The sequence below is a fragment of the Octopus bimaculoides genome, chromosome Z, assembly GCF_046866305.1.
Source record: "Octopus bimaculoides isolate indiv1 chromosome Z, ASM4686630v1, whole genome shotgun sequence".
Lineage (NCBI taxonomy): Eukaryota > Metazoa > Mollusca > Cephalopoda > Octopoda > Octopodidae > Octopus > Octopus bimaculoides.
Genome location: NC_142944.1, coordinates 41,209,751 through 41,225,685, shown reverse-complemented (window position 1 = coordinate 41,225,685; position 15,935 = coordinate 41,209,751). Strand labels below are relative to the sequence as shown.

At 42.1% G+C, this 15,935-nt stretch overlaps 1 protein-coding gene across 1 annotated transcript in view; it reads right to left on the bottom strand.

Annotated features, from left to right (window-relative positions):
* The window catches only part of LOC106884172 (putative polypeptide N-acetylgalactosaminyltransferase 10), a 55,707-nt gene that overhangs the window by 16,532 nt on the left and 23,240 nt on the right, over positions 1-15,935 (bottom strand). Inside the window, exon 7 of the mRNA XM_089365339.1 lies at positions 8,848-8,991. Within this exon, the coding sequence (XP_089221465.1) occupies positions 8,848-8,991 (144 nt within the window). The remainder of the gene's footprint in view (positions 1-8,847; positions 8,992-15,935) is intronic.

The following is a 15,935-nucleotide window of genomic DNA, read 5'->3' as shown; positions in this document are numbered from 1 at the left end:
AAAGTGACGGAGTGCCAACAACATAGTGCTCCAGGTAATAAGAAAGATTTCCTAAAATCTGGCATCTATAAAAACACCTACATACTAATGATCTAGTTCTTAAATTTGAATCTATAAAAAAGTTAGATTAGAGAAGAAATTCCAGACTTCAAAGCAATATACACATTCTAGAAACCTTAACTGTTTAGCACTGAGATTATTGTCAAGTCTGATAGATGCACAACAGATGCAGTGGAATCACAGGCTGGTTCATACAGAAAGCAAAGATTGTGTGTGGACGATCTGCAGGGGGCAAAAAAGAAAAAAAAAACCAAGAGCATATGAGAAACAGATTCTATCAAATGCTTTAAAGAGTCTTAGAATTAGTTGAGGTGAATATTCCAAAAATAAAATATGAAGCCTTGTTAGCACCCCAGCCAAAATGCTTGGCAGCATTTCATCTTTCTTCACATTTTGGGATGAAAGTTATTAAGGAACTATTACCTGAGTTGGTAACAAAATGTTTTTATCTAAAATTAAAAGAAAGATTGAAAATGCTTGTATATGAACCATGATACAGCATGACAGTGAGATGTGATTTCTGAATCACTGAAGATTAATGACTAGAAAGTAATGAAGTGAGAATGCCCCATTTGATGTATAGTCAGTCTGAATAAACGATGGAATACCCTTGAACTGAGAAAAAAACTGGATATAAGAGAATTACTGTAAAAACCTATGTAATTTATGCACCTTTTTTCACAAAAACAAAATCAAACTTTAGTGAGTGTGTAAATAACATAAGTAGATCGTTTCCAGAATTTTTTTAGAAATTTTTTTTGTTGCAAAATGACATACAAATGTAAATATTCGCACTAGAAGTTGGCTCATTTAATGTCAGTATAGGTTTTTTTTACAGAAAAAATATAATGAAGTTGACTTTCATTTATGTTGGATGGCATAATGCTTATTTTTCTGTATAAATTACCTAAAACCATTAAATGGTTTGACATTCATCCAGGTAATCTCGGTCCAGGCCATATTTTACTGCATCTAACATTGACAACAACATCATAATTCATCCTTGCACATGTAAACTCACTAAGTGAATATGTCTTAGTGTTCCAACAGAAACCTTCATTTACCTTATACGATGTTTAATGTCATTTTACATTCATGTTGAATTATGCAGCAATTTTATGTTCTCTTCATAGAACACTTGTAAAGTATGTATTATCAGTTCTTTTGATATGGTAGATTTTCACTACTCTTGTTTATGTCTCCTCACAGACATGTATATTCTAACAAGTCACTTCTTAAATTTCGCACCTCTCCTGTTCAATAAACACTGGGTTAAACTTGCAAGGCTGTTTATTTTCTCCTTTTGATTTTTAATGTTTATTTTAGATAGATATAGATAGATAGATATATGTATGTATATGTATATATGTATATATATATATATATATATATATATATATATATATATATATATTCTCCCTCCCCTCCTATTAACTCCTGCCCAGCGCCTGTTTGGGGCTATATAACCAACACACGCGACCGACTTCTTCACTTGTTCCTAAAATCTTTGCCGAATTAATACGACCATAACAGAATGATCAGATAAGTCTTTCTCTGTCTTCAGCCAGGCTCCCACTAACTACTTATTTTTGCCTCTGATCTACTTATTTCCATGTTTTCAGTTGTATTTCCTCGCACAGACACTTAAAGCTAAAACTTGTCTTAGAAGTAGCTGGACACCATCCTGTATTTACTGTGTACAAACGATAGAAATCCCTAAAATCCTCGTGCTATGAATAACCCGCTTTCTCTCTTTTAATCTTTCTCATTCATTTTTACTCCCTCTCTGCTTAACCTGTCTGTGTCTCTCTCGATATTTATTTCACTATGTATATCTCTCTCTATATAGATATATGTATGTACATGTATATATGTATATATATATATGTGTGTATATCTATATATATATATATATATATGTGAGTATATCTATATATATATATATATATATATATATATATGTGAGTATATCTATATATATATATATATATATATATATATATATATATATATATATATATATATATATATATATGTGTGTATATCTATATATATATATATATATATATATATATATATATATATATATTCTCCCTCCCCTCCGATTAACTCCTGCCCAGCGCCTGTTTGGTGCACCCGCCCTCCACCAGTACTGGAAGTTCCTATCTTGTACTGCAGTACCGGAAAGTTCCTATCTTGTACTGCAGTACTGGAAAGTTCCTATCTTCTACACCAGTATCGGAGGTTCTTATCTTCCTCACCAGTGCCATGACTGTCCCCCATGAACACTTCTAAAGATTTCCCACCCCCACTTGGTTTTATCCCCCTATGTAAGGTAGAGATCATATGATGCATAATCCGATAGTATAGTGGATGCTGGCTGAGGGGAATGCTACTGATTGTTATGTTCTCTGCAAAATGCGAGCTTTCTTTTCAGGTACATGACGCCGTTCCTCGCCCCAAGGTTTTATGAGTCCTTACCCCCCACACCCTCAGGGTTGGCACTCTTAACGTCGGCACACTGAAAGGTAGATCTGGTGAGATTGTTGAGATGCTTGAACGGAGACGTGTCGATATCTGCTGCCTCCAAGAAGTAAGGTGGAGAGGTTGTTCCGCTAGGCTCCTCACAGGCAAAGAACACAGGTACAAGATTTTCTGGGCAGGAAACACAGACGGGGTCGGGGGCGTGGGTATATTTCTTGCAGAGAAATGGGTGAATAAGGTAATCGAGGTGGTTAGGGTATGCGATAGAATACTTAAGATTAGATTAGTCCTATACCATGGTTTAGCAACCATTATCTCGGCCTATGCCCCTCAGCCCGGGCTACCCAACAGACAGAAAGACCAATTCTATGACACCCTTCTGCAGACTACCTCATCGACGAATGACAGGGACCTTCTCTTTGTGGCTGGTGACTTCAATGGACATGTTGGACAACATTCAGGGGGCTTCTATGGCGTACATGGAGGCTATGGTTTTGGTTCCCGCAATGAGGAGGGAACCAGGCTGCTGAAGTTCTGTGATGCAAATGACCTTATGATCTGCAATACTAACTTCAGGAAACCTGCCAGTCACCTAGTCACCTACCGTTCTGGCAGGCACACAAGCCAAATTGACTACATCCTCGCCAGGAAAAGGGAAAGACGGCTGCTCAGAAATGCCAAAACATTCCCAGGCGAAGAATGTACCCCACAACATAGACTAGTAGTTAGTGACTTTAGGATCAGAGCTAAGTGGCTGCCCAGAAGACGACCAGCTTGGAGGAGAAGGGTATGGAAGCTCAAAGATCCTGCAAAAGGACAGAGATTTAGAGACCTATTAGTCGAAGCCTTTGACGAAATAGAGGGGGATGTAGCTTTACACAATGTAGAGGACAACTGGACTTTTCTATGGGACAACCTGCTGAGGGCCACCGACGAGATCTGTGGTTGGTGCAAGGTCCCTTCTTGACCCAAAATAACATGGTGGTGGAACAAGGAGGTAGACAGGGCTATTAGACAAAAGAAACAGGCTTGGAGGGACTGGAAGAACGGTGGTAGCAGGGAATTGTACCAATCTGCCAGAAGGGAAGCTAGGCGACAGGTTTATCTAGCCAGAGGGGAGGCAGATAAGAAAAGATTTGCCAATGTTCTGCACCGTGAGGACCAAAGACTTGAGGTATTTCGTGTTGCAAGACAGTGTAGGAGAGAGAATAGTGATGTAGTAGGAGAGAAATGTGTTCGCATGGATGATGGTACGCTTGCTGTAAATGAGGCTGCAAAGAAAGAGGTCTGGAGAAGCCACTACGATAGATTGCTTAATAAAGAGAATGAATGGGAGAAAGAGAGTCTGCCGTATGTTGACCCAACAGAGGGACCAGCTATCCGAGTTGACAGTACCATGGTAGATAAAGCAATTAAGAGTATGAAGACAGGGAAAGCCCCCGGCCCATCAGGAATCACTGCAGAGATGCTCAAAATATCTGGCAGTGTCGGTTATAGCCTAGTCACCCGTATTACGAACCAGGTGATACACGAAGGAGTCATACCCAACGACTGGTGTAGCAGCACCATAATCAACTGCTACAAAGGTAAAGGTGACGCTTTAGATACAAATAATTACAGAGGTATCAAGCTTTTAGATCAGGTAATGAAAGTCACGGAGAGGGTCATAGCTCAACTGCTTAGGGAGCGAGTCAGCTTAGATGAGATGCAGTTTGGTTTTGTGCCTGGGAAAAGCACCACTGATGCTATATTTCTGGTAAGACAGCTTCAGGAAAAATACCTAGCCAAGGATAAACCTCTGTTCCTGGCTTTCGTTGATATGGTGAAAGCCTTTGACAGGGTCCCCCGATCTCTCATCTGGTGGTCAATGAGGAAACTAGGGATAGAAGAATGGTTAGTGAGAGCTGTGCGAGCCATGTACAGAAACTCTGTCAGTAAGGTGAGGATTGGCAGAGAGTACAGTGAAAAATTCCGGGTGGAGGTAGGGGTCCACCAAGGTTCTGTCCTCATCCCCCTCCTATTTATCATAGTTCTCCAAGCTATAACAGAGGAATTCAAGACAGGATGCCCCTGGGAGCTCCTCTATGCTGATGACCTTGCACTAATTGCTGAGTCACTATCACAATTAGAGGAGAAGTTTCAGGTATGGAAGCAAGGACTAGAATCAAAGGGCCTTAGAATCAACCTAGCTAAAACCAAAGTCCTCATAAGTAGGAAGGCAGACAAAACACAAACCCCTTCAGGTAGATGGCCCTGCTCGATCTGTAGAAAAGGAGTGGGAAGTAACTCTATAAGATGCACCCAGTGCAAGCTATGGACACATAAGAGGTGCAGCAATATCAAAGGAAGGTTAACTAGGAATTTAGTTTTTGTTTGCAGCAGATGTTCTGGAGCTATAAATACTGGAAATGTGCAGATAACAACTTCTGCCACATTCCAGGGAGAAAAACTAGAAGTGGTTGATAGCTTCCGCTATCTTGGTGACCAAATTAGCAGTGGAGGTGGGTGCGCTGAAAGCGTAGCTGCTAGAATTAGAATAGCCTGGGCAAAATTCAGAGAGCTCTTACCTCTGCTGGTGACAAAGGGTCTCTCTCTCAGAGTAAAAGGCAGATTGTATGACACATGTGTACGAACAGCCATGCTTCATGGCAGTGAAACATGGGCCGTGACTGCTGAGGACATGCGTAAGCTCGCAAGGAATGAAGCCAGTATGCTCCGATGGATGTGTAATGTCAGTGTGCATACTAGACAGAGTATCAGTACCTTGAGAGAAAAGTTGAACTTACGAAGCATCAGTTGTAGTGTGCAAGAGAGACGACTGCGCTGGTATGGTCATGTAGCGAGAATGGATGAGGATAGCTGTGTGAAAAAGTGCCACACCTTAACAGTTGAGGGATCTTGTGGAAGAGGTAGGCCCAGGAAGACCTGGGATGAGGTGGTAAGGCACGACCTTCGAACATTGGGCCTCACCGAGGCGATGACTTCTGACCGAGACCTTTGGAAATATACTGTGCGCGAGAAGACCCAGCAAGCCAAGTGAGACCTAAATCTAAGGCCCAGCCAGCCCACTTATGCGTACCTTCCTTCCTTCATTGGACACTAAATTCCACTTGTGAAGACCTGTTGAGGCAAGTGAAATCGAAATCGAGTTGCCAGCGCCCCCGGACTGGCTCATGTGCGGGCGACACATGAAATCTTTCGAGCGGGATCGTTGCCAGTGCCCCTGGACTGGCTCATGTGCGGGCGACACATGATATCTTTTCATGCGAGATCGTTGCCAGTGCCCATGGACTAGCTCTTGTGCGAGTGACACATGAGGTTTTTCGAGCGGGATCGTTGCCAGTGCCCCGGGACTGGCTCATGTGCGGGCGACACATGAAATCTTTCGAGCGAGATCGTTGCCGGTGCCCCTGGACTGGCTCTTGTGCGGGTGACACATGAGGCTTTTTCGAGCGAGATCGTTGCCGTTGCCGGTGCCCCTGGACTGGCTCATGTGCAGGTGACACATGAAATTTTTTCGAGCAGGGTTGTTGGCAGTGCCCCTGGACTGGCTCATGTGCGGGCGACACATGAATCTTTCGATCGGGATCGTTGCCAGTGCCCTTGGACTGGCTCATGTGCGGGCGACACATGATATCTTTCGTGCGGGATCGTTGCCAGTGCCCCTGGACTGGCTCTTGTGCCTGTGACACATTAGGTTTTTCGAGCGAGATTGCTGCCGGTGCCCCTAGACTGGCTCATGTACGGGCGACACATGAAATCTTTTGAGCGGTATCATTGCCAGTGCCCCTGGACTGGCTCATGTGTGGGCGACACAAGATATCTTTCGAGCGAGTTCGTTGCCAGTGCCCCTGGACTGGCTCTTGTGCGGGTGACACATGAAATGTTTCGAGCGGGATCGTTTGCCAGTGCCCCCGGACTGGCTCATGTACGGGCGACACATGAAATCTTTCGAGCGGGATCGTTGCCAGTGCCCCTGGACTGGCTCATGTGAGGGCGACACATGATATCTTTCGAGCGGTATCGTTTGCCAGTGCCCCCGGACTGGCTCATGTGCGGGCGACACATGATATCTTTCGAGCGGGATCGTTTGCCAGTGCCCCCGGACTGGCTCATGTGCGGGCGACACATGAAATCTTTCGAGTGAGATCGTTGCCGGTGCCCCTGGGCTGGCTTGCGGGTGACACATGAGGTTTTTCGAGCGAGATCGTTGCCGGTGCCCCTGGACTGGCTCTTGTGCGGGTGGCACATAAAAGACACCATTTCGAGCGTGGCCGTTTTCGTGCGGGTGACACGTAAAAGCACCCACTACACTCTCTGAGTGGTTGGCGTTAGGAAGGGCATCCAGCTGTAGAAACTCTGCCAAATTAGATTGGAGCCTGGTGTTGCCATCCGGTTTCACCAGTCCTCAGTCAAATCATCCAACCCATGCTAGCATGGAAGGCGGACGTTAAACGATGATGATGATGATGATGATGATTACAAAACTATCAGTTTGGTCTCCTGGCTAAAATGATAATGACAAATTTTTGAGTTTGCTTGACATTTTATAAGTGTGAAAGGGATTAAAATTTCGATTATCTATATCAAAAGTTCCAACAAGAATAGGCAGAAAATCAGAGCTTGAGACAAGAAGGTGCTTTTGACTAATCAGAATTCTGTTTACATAATCAGTTTGATTGGTCACCTTCCTCTGTCAGTTGAGTAAAGTATCATCCAAGCTGATGTTTATTGGTAATTAAACTTATTTTGCAACACTTGTGCATATTTATCAGCTTTGTTTTTGTTGATAAGAATCATGAACAACTTTTCCTGTGCTCATGATTTGAGAAGACATACAGAAGTATGCTAACGATCGAACATAATCTCTTGTGGGCAAGAAATGTAAAATAAAGTTTATGATAAACAACACAAACACTTCGTAATTTAATAGCTTTCAATATGGTACCTGTTAAACAGAAATTATTTTCAATTGATGAAAATTTAATAAAATCTAATCATAAGTAAGTGAAATTATGCTACATACAACTAAATTAAAAACCTTTATCCCCTGGCTATATCGGCAATTTTGAAAACTTTTGGATGTGAATTTTACATGAGTAGAAGCTTTTTTTAATAATTTTTATCCTGAAAATCACCTGTGTAAATTACACAGGTGTGCAAATTACTTGGGTTTTTACAGTAGTTGTAGTGTGCAAGAGAGGAGACTGTACTGGTATGGGTATAAGATGCATTTGAAAGATGATACATAAAACATCATAGAGTACACGACCATGTTACAAAAGTGATTATGTTGAAACACATTCAAATATCTGAGACCACATGACTCTACAGTTATGAATGAAACAACTAAGTGTCCACGATACAACATGATCTGTTGTTGACCAATCAGCAGACCATACTGTCCTGATATGAAACCCTGAAATCACCACTAAACGAGACATCTACACGTCACTCAACTTTCTAGAAATAACAACCTGGCTGTCTTTAAAAAATGTTCATACTGGATAATGTAGTCTGGAGCATATCCCTTCTGAAAAACAGATGTGGCTTCCAGGTTCACTCTCACTGTATGGCACCTTAAACAAGTGACTTCTACTATAGCCTTGGGCCAACCTAAAACTTGTGAGTGGATTTGGTAGACGGAAACTAAAATAAGGCCACAAGCTGGCAGAAACGTTAGCGCGCTGGGCGAATTGCTTAGCGGTATTTCGTCTGCCGTTACGTTCTGAATTCAAATTCCGCCGAGGTTGACTTTGCCTTTTATCCTTTTGGGGTCGATAAATTAAGTACCAGGTAAGCACTGGGGTCAATGTAATCGACTTAAATCCCTTTGTCTGTCCTTGTTTGTCCCCTCTAAGTTTAGCCCCTTGTAGGCAATAAAGAAATAAGGAAACTGAAAGAAGTTTGTTGTGCATGTGTGTGTGTGTGTGTGTGTCGCCACTGCTTGACAACTAGTGGTGGTGTGTTTACTTCCCTGTAACTTAGCAGTTTGGCAAAAGAGAATTATAGAATAAGTACTAGTCTTCAAAAAATAAATCAGTCCTAGGGTTGATTTGTTCAACTAAAACCATTCAAGGTGATGCTCCAGCATGGCCAAAATAAACAATAAAAGATAAAAGAATGGCCTTTGACCAATAAAACTTCCAAGTCAAATCTGACATGGCAATAGATGACTCCACCAACAACTCAAAGATTCTCAGTGCAATAAAATTTGATAAAGACAGGATGATTGAAAAAGTAGTAGCAATGGTGGTGGTGCTTGCTGTTGTCTTGAATAAGTAAACAAAAGGAAGAACTTACAATATTATATTTCCATCGTTGATTGCCTTGCATTCCGTGACATGTATAGAGAATAACGGGAGCTTTCATTATTGTCTGGGATACATCAAAGCAAACACTGCGCTTCCAAGGACGAATATCTTTGTGCCACGTCATTTCAAATTTCTAAAAGACAAAAAATAACACTGATAGTATAAACATTAAGATCTATATATATATATTTATATATATGCAAATGTACACAGACACATACACATATATATACACTCACACACACATGCTCTTTGCCTTTTAGATTGCAGCCATGTTGAGGCACCCACTTGAAGAATTTTAGTCAGGTCTCTTTTGCAGAGCCATTAAGTTATGGGAACATAAACACCCCAACACTGGTTGTCAAGTAGTAGAAGGGAACATACACAGATGCAAACACAAACATACGTATATGACAGGTTTCTTTCAGTTTTCATCAACCAAATCTACTCATAATGTTTGAGCATATGTGTTCTACTATAGATCAAAGTTATAGTAGAATACACATGCTCAAGATGTCATACAGTGAGATTGAATCTGGAACCACGTGATTGGCAAGTAAACAACTTACCACACAGCCATCCCTGTGTCTATATATATTATGATTTTACTAAGGCATAGTGATGCTAATAATTAATAACTTCCTTTGAATATTTGGTATATACTCAAACTTTTCAAAGAAGTTTTATCCTTTTGTTTAAATTTCATTCTTAATAATCTTCTTGATTACCCTAAATTTTAACTTTATACATCAAGAAAAAATTTGTTAATAATTTCAGAGGAAAATGTGTGATTTAAGGAAGATTGGGTTGTTGTTTCTAGCACATCCCCAAACCTCCCTCCTCATTTCTTTCTCATTCACACATCTATTGATATTTTTCAATATTTTTCTCCCCATAAACAAATTTTATGGAATGATGATGTCAAAGTAACACACATGTAGTCCCAATCAAGTGAAGCCATGTTATGTGTGTGTGTAAGAAAAAAACCCACCTAAAAACATCTTTAGTGTTCATGTTAATCTGTCAAATGTAATGCTTATTTGTTCACGTTATTTTGGATTATTCAGGATCAAGATTCAGGTTCACAATGTTTGCTTGTAACTTTGTAAATTTTTTACATACAGATTTGGAATTTTGTCATTGGGTGCTTTATATACCATTGGTTTATTGGTATGTAATTTTAGCTGATCTTGCTGAGTAAATTTGACTTTCATGGGAAGGTAAATTTAATTAACAGGTATGAAAGCAATAACATAATGGATAAACACTAAAATTGAAATTCTTAATGTATCTTAGCTGTTTGTCTTGTTACTAAAATTTTCTCAGATGGCAACCAACAAAAATTTTGCCACTTTTCAAGATGAGGTACATTAATTTGAATTAATTGAAATATAGGTATAATTGGTACAAGATTTTATTCTTTTGGTCAATATTTCATACCCGGTGTGGAATAATTTTGTTTTTCACAGTTTGTTTCTTTTTTCAGAGAGTGCAAAACAGGAGAATAATAATCTTTTCTACCCTAGGCACAAGGCCCGAAATTTTTGGGTAGGGGGCCAGTCAATTAGATCGACCCCAGTATGCAATTGGTACTTAATTTATCGACAACCTTTTGGGGTCGATAAATTAAATACCAGTCGATCTAATCAACTACCCCCACCCCTCATCAAAAATTTTGGGCTTTGTGCTTAGAGTAGAAAAGGAAAATAATAATGATGAAACAGTAGACAGGGGAAGGATAATGGGTTGGTTCCAGGACTATATGGGAAAGAGATAGAGGTAGCTGTAGTACATGAGGAGGGTGAGAGATTTATGGTAGAGAGGGGAATGAGATGTAATTTGATAACTTAATAACAGTGACCAGTGAAGCAATATTAGTGGATGAAGGATGGATAATAAGTGAAATGATTCTAGATAATAAAAGTAAGTGGTATCATGGAAGAACTGCAGTTAAGGAGATAATGGGTGATGATGGTGTTGTAGTAACGCCTGCGCATGCGTAGTCTTACGCATGCGTAAAATTAAACAAGCAAGCGTCTCCCGCTCAATTCATTCTCTTTCACGCTGGCCAGCGATTGAGCAAGGACGTGTGTTTAAAGCTGTCTCTATATCTTTCGGTCTTATACTCGACAGCTCGTTATTCTCACCTCTAAAGATGTATAACTAAAAGATATGTATGTTTATCACCTAAATAAATGTTGTTTGAGTTGTTTAGTCTGGAGTTCAGCGTTCCGTCTATTTCTTTAATTTTTTAGTAGAAAGTCAGGTATACAATCTAAAGATGTATAACCCACTTTCTACTAAAGTGTCTTGAAGAGGAAAAAAACTGGGTGAAGGGTGTGATTTAACAGGTACAGGCATGACTGTGTTGTACCTTGGGCGAATGTCTTCTGCTATAATCTCAGGTTTATCAAAGCCTTGTGAGTGGATTTTGTAGATGGAAACTGAAAGAAGCCAATCATAGATGTGTGTGCGTGTGTGTGTCCATCCCACCAGTGCTGGTATGTTCACATCACCATAAGAGGCTAGCAGAATAAGTACTGGGACTGGTTCTTTTAACTAAAACAATTCTCAAAGGCAGTGCCCCTCCATGGCTGCAGTCTAATGACTGAAAAAAAAGATAAAAGATATATATTCTTTTATTTGTTTCAGTCATTTGACTGTGGCCATGCTGGAGCACTGCTTTTAGTCAAACAAATCAAGCCCAGGACTTATTCTTTGCAAGCCTAGTACTTACTCTGTTGGTCTCTTTTGCCAAAAAGCTAAATTATGGGGACATAAAAACGCCAACATTGGTTGTCAAGTGATGGGCGGGTGGGGGAACAAACACAGACATGCACACATATACGATGGGCTTCTTTCAGTTTCTGTCTACCAAATCCACTCACAAGACCCTGGTCAGCCTGAGGCTATAGTAGAAGACACCCAAGGTGCCATGCAGTGGGACTGAACCCAGAACCATGTGGTTGGGAAGCAAGCTTCTTACCACACAGCCACAATTATAAGATATATTTTCACAACAGATTTTATACATTCCACCAAACAAATTAATATATATATATATATATATATCTTTTACTTGTTTCAGTTTTTGACTACCATGCCAGAGCACTATATATATATATGATGATGATGATGATCTTTTCTCTCGCCATGCCTCTGTCTACCCCTCCATCCTCTCTAAATCAGTCCCTCTCCCTTTCTCTCTCTCTCTCTCTCTCTCGTAGTTTTTCCTTAAGGTTTTCAGGTTCTGGGTATATATAAATGAGAAATCCATTCTAAATTATCTCAATCTCTTCTCCGCTGACATACTACGACAAAGTCTCCAAGATGCAGATAAGATAGAAATTTTTATTTATTTACGGCCTCAACATCTCATACTTTTCGCGCTTTAGTCTACCCTCTATTATTTATCTGGTTTCTCTCCATGAAATTCAATTGAATTCAGTTTTTGTCTTAAATTCATACTTATTCATTTTCTAAGCTTCCTAAATTCATGCTACGTATATATTCTATTCATCTAGATTTCATTGCCCTTTAAAAATTACGATTTATGCATTGTTGTCTCTCAAATATTTAAAATCTACGATTAAGAGCCCTATCTCCTCGCTGATGGTACACCCGCCCTCCCACCCCCTCCACCGGAAGTGCATTCCTCTGTCATCCTCGGCCGTCTCCCGGAACCCATCTAGTGGCCTTGGCCATCCTCTCCCCTACCTTTGGGTAGCGCATTAAGTTTGAGTAATGTTTGCAGGTTGTAGGTACTGTTTTGCTTATGAATTCTTCCAATTGCAAGTTTTCTTTTCAGGTACACGACACTGCTTTTCCCCTTCCCAGGCTACAGGCCCACACCCCCAACACCCATACTGTTAGGATTGGCACTCTCAACGTCGGCACGCTGAAAGGTAGATTTGGTGAAATTGTTGAGATGCTTGAACGGAGACGCGTAGATATGTGCTGCATCCAGGAAGTAAGATGGAGAGGAGGTTCTGCGAGGTTCCTCACAGGCAAAGAACACAGGTACAAGATTTTCTGGGCAGGGAACACTGACGGGGTCGGGGGCGTAGGAATACTTCTATCGGAGAAATGGGTGGATAAGGTAATCGAGGTCGTTAGAGTAAGTGACAGAGTACTTAAGATTAGACTAGTGCTTCATCATAGATTAGCTACTGTCATCTCAGCCTATGCACCTCAACCGGGGCTACCAGATGGTCTGAAAGACCAATTCTATGACAAACTCTTGCAAACTACCTCGTCGAAGAGTGACAGGGACCTTCGCTTTGTGGCTGGAGACTTCAATGGTCATGTCGGACGTTGTGCTGGAGGCTTCCATGGCATACATGGATGCTATGGCTTCTGTTCCCGCAACGAGGAGGGAACCAGACTGCTGGAGTTCTGTGATGCAACCGATCTCATGGTCTGCAATACCAACTTCAGGAAACCTGCCAGTCACCTAGTCACCTACCGCTCCGGCAGACACTCTAGCCAAATCGACTACATCCTCGCCAGAAATAGGGAAAGAGGGCGGCTTATAAATGCCAAAACCTACCCTGGCGAAGAATGTACCCCACAACATAGATTAGTAGTTAGCGACTTTGGGATCAAGGCAAAATGGGTGCCCAGAATTAGACAGGCTTGGAGGAGAAGGGTGTGGAAGCTTAAAGACCCTGCAAACGGACAGAGACTTAGAGACAAGTTACTTGAAGCATTTAACGAAATAGAAGGGGATATAGCATCATATAACGTGGAAGACAATTGGAGATTTCTGCGGGACAACCTGTTGAAAGCCACCGACCAGATTTGTGGGTGGTGTAAGGTCCCCTCCCGACCCAGAGTAACGTGGTGGTGGAACAAGGAGGTAGACAGGGCTATTAGACAAAAGAAACAGGCTTGGAAGGACTGGAAGAACGGTGGTAGCAGGCAATTGTACCAATGTGCCAGAAGGGAGGCTAGGCGACAGGTTTATTTAGCCAGAGGGGAAGCAGATAAGAAAAGATTTGCCAATGTTCTGCGCCGTGAGGACCAAAGACTCGAGGTATTTCGTGTTGCAAGACAGTGTAGGAGAGAGAATAGTGATGTTGTAGGAGAGAAATGTGTTCGCATGGATGATGGTACACTTGCACTAAATGAGGATGCAAAGAAAGAGGTCTGGAGATGCCACTACGATAGATTGCTTAATAAAGAGAATGAATGGGAGGAAGAGAGCCTGCCGTATGTCGACCCAATAGAGGGACCAGCTATCTGAGTTGATAGTACCAGGGTAGATAAAGCAATTAAGAGTATGAAGACAGGGAAAGCCCCCGGCCCATCAGGAATCACCGCAGAGATGCTCAAAATATCTGGCAGTGTTGGCTATAGCCTAGTCACCCGTATTACGAACCAGGTGATACATGAAGGAGTCATACCCAATGACTGGTGTAGCAGCATCATAGTCAACTGCTACAAAGGTAAAAGTGACGCTTTAGATACAAATAATTACAGAGGCATCAAGCTGTTAGATCAGGTTATGAAAGTTACAGAGAGGGTCATAGCCCAACTAATTAGGGAGCGAATAAATTTAGATGAGATGCAGTGTGGGTTCGTGCCAGGTAAAAGCACTACTGATGCCTTATTTCTAGTGAGACAGCTGCAGGAGAAATACCTAGCTAAGGATAAACCTCTGTACCTGGCTTTCGTTGACATGGAGAAAGCCTTTGACAGGGTCCCCCGATCCCTTATCTGGTGGTCAATGAGGAAACTTAGGATAGAAGAATGGTTAGTGAGAGCTGTGCGAGCCATGTACAGAGATGCTGCCAGTAAGGTGAGGGTTGGAAATGAGTACAGCAATGAATTCCGGGTAGAGGTAGGGGTCCACCAAGGTTCCGTCCTCAGCCCCCTCTTATTTATCATAGTCCTCCAGGCAATCACAGAGGAGTTCAAGACAGGTTACCCCTGGGAGCTCCTCTATGCTGATGACCTTGCCCTAATTGCGGAGTCACTATCAGAACTAGAGGAGAAGTTTCAGGTGTGGAAGCAAGGTCTAGAATTGAAGGGCCTTAGAGTCAACCTAGCTAAAACCAAAATCCTAATAAGTAGGAAGGTAGATAAAACACAAACCCCTTCAGGTAGATGGCCCTGCTCAGTATGTAGAAAAGGAGTAGGGAGTAACTCTATAAGATGTACCCGGTGCAAGCTATGGACACATAAGAGGTGCAGCAACATCAAAGGCAGGTTAACTAGCAAGTTAGTTTTTGTTTGTGGCAGATGTTCAGGTGCAATAAAGACTGTAAACAAACAGGAAACAACTATCTCATTCCAGGGTGAAAAACTAGAGGTAGTCGATAGCTTCCGCTATCTGGGCGACCAAGTTAGTAGTGGGGGTGGGTGCGCTGAAAGTGTAGCTGCTAGAATAAGAATAGCCTGGGCAAAGTTTAGAGAGCTCTTACCCCTGCTGGCGACAAAGGGACTCTCACACAGAGTAAAAGGCAGACTGTATGACGCATGCGTACGAACAGCCATGCTACATGGCAGTGAAACATGGGCTGTAACTGCTGAGGACATACGTAAGCTCGCAAGGAATGAAGCCAGTATGCTCTGTTGGATGTGTAATGTCAATGTGAATACCCGTCAGAGTGTAAGTATCTTGAGAGAAAAGCTGAACATTAGAAGCATCAGTTGTGGTGTGCAAGAGAGACGATTGCGCTGGTATGGACATGTGGTGAGAATGGATGAGGATAGCTGTGTGAAAAAGTGCCACACCCTAACAGTTGAGGGAACCCGTGGAAGAGGTAGGCCCAGGAAGACCTGGGCTGAGGTGGTGAGGCAAGACCTTCGTACATTGGGCCTCACCGAGGCGATGACTACTGACCGAGACCTTTGGAAATGTGCTGTGCGTGAGAAGACCCGGCAAGCCAAGTAAGATCGTTGCCAGTGCCCCTGGACTGGCTCTTGTGCGGGTGGCACATGAGATGCACCATTTTGAGCGTGGCCGTTGCCAGTACCGCCTGACTGGCTCCTGTAGGATTTTCGAGTGAGATCGTTGCCAGTGCCCCTGGACTGGCTTGTGCGGGTGGCACATAAAAGACACCATTTCGAGCG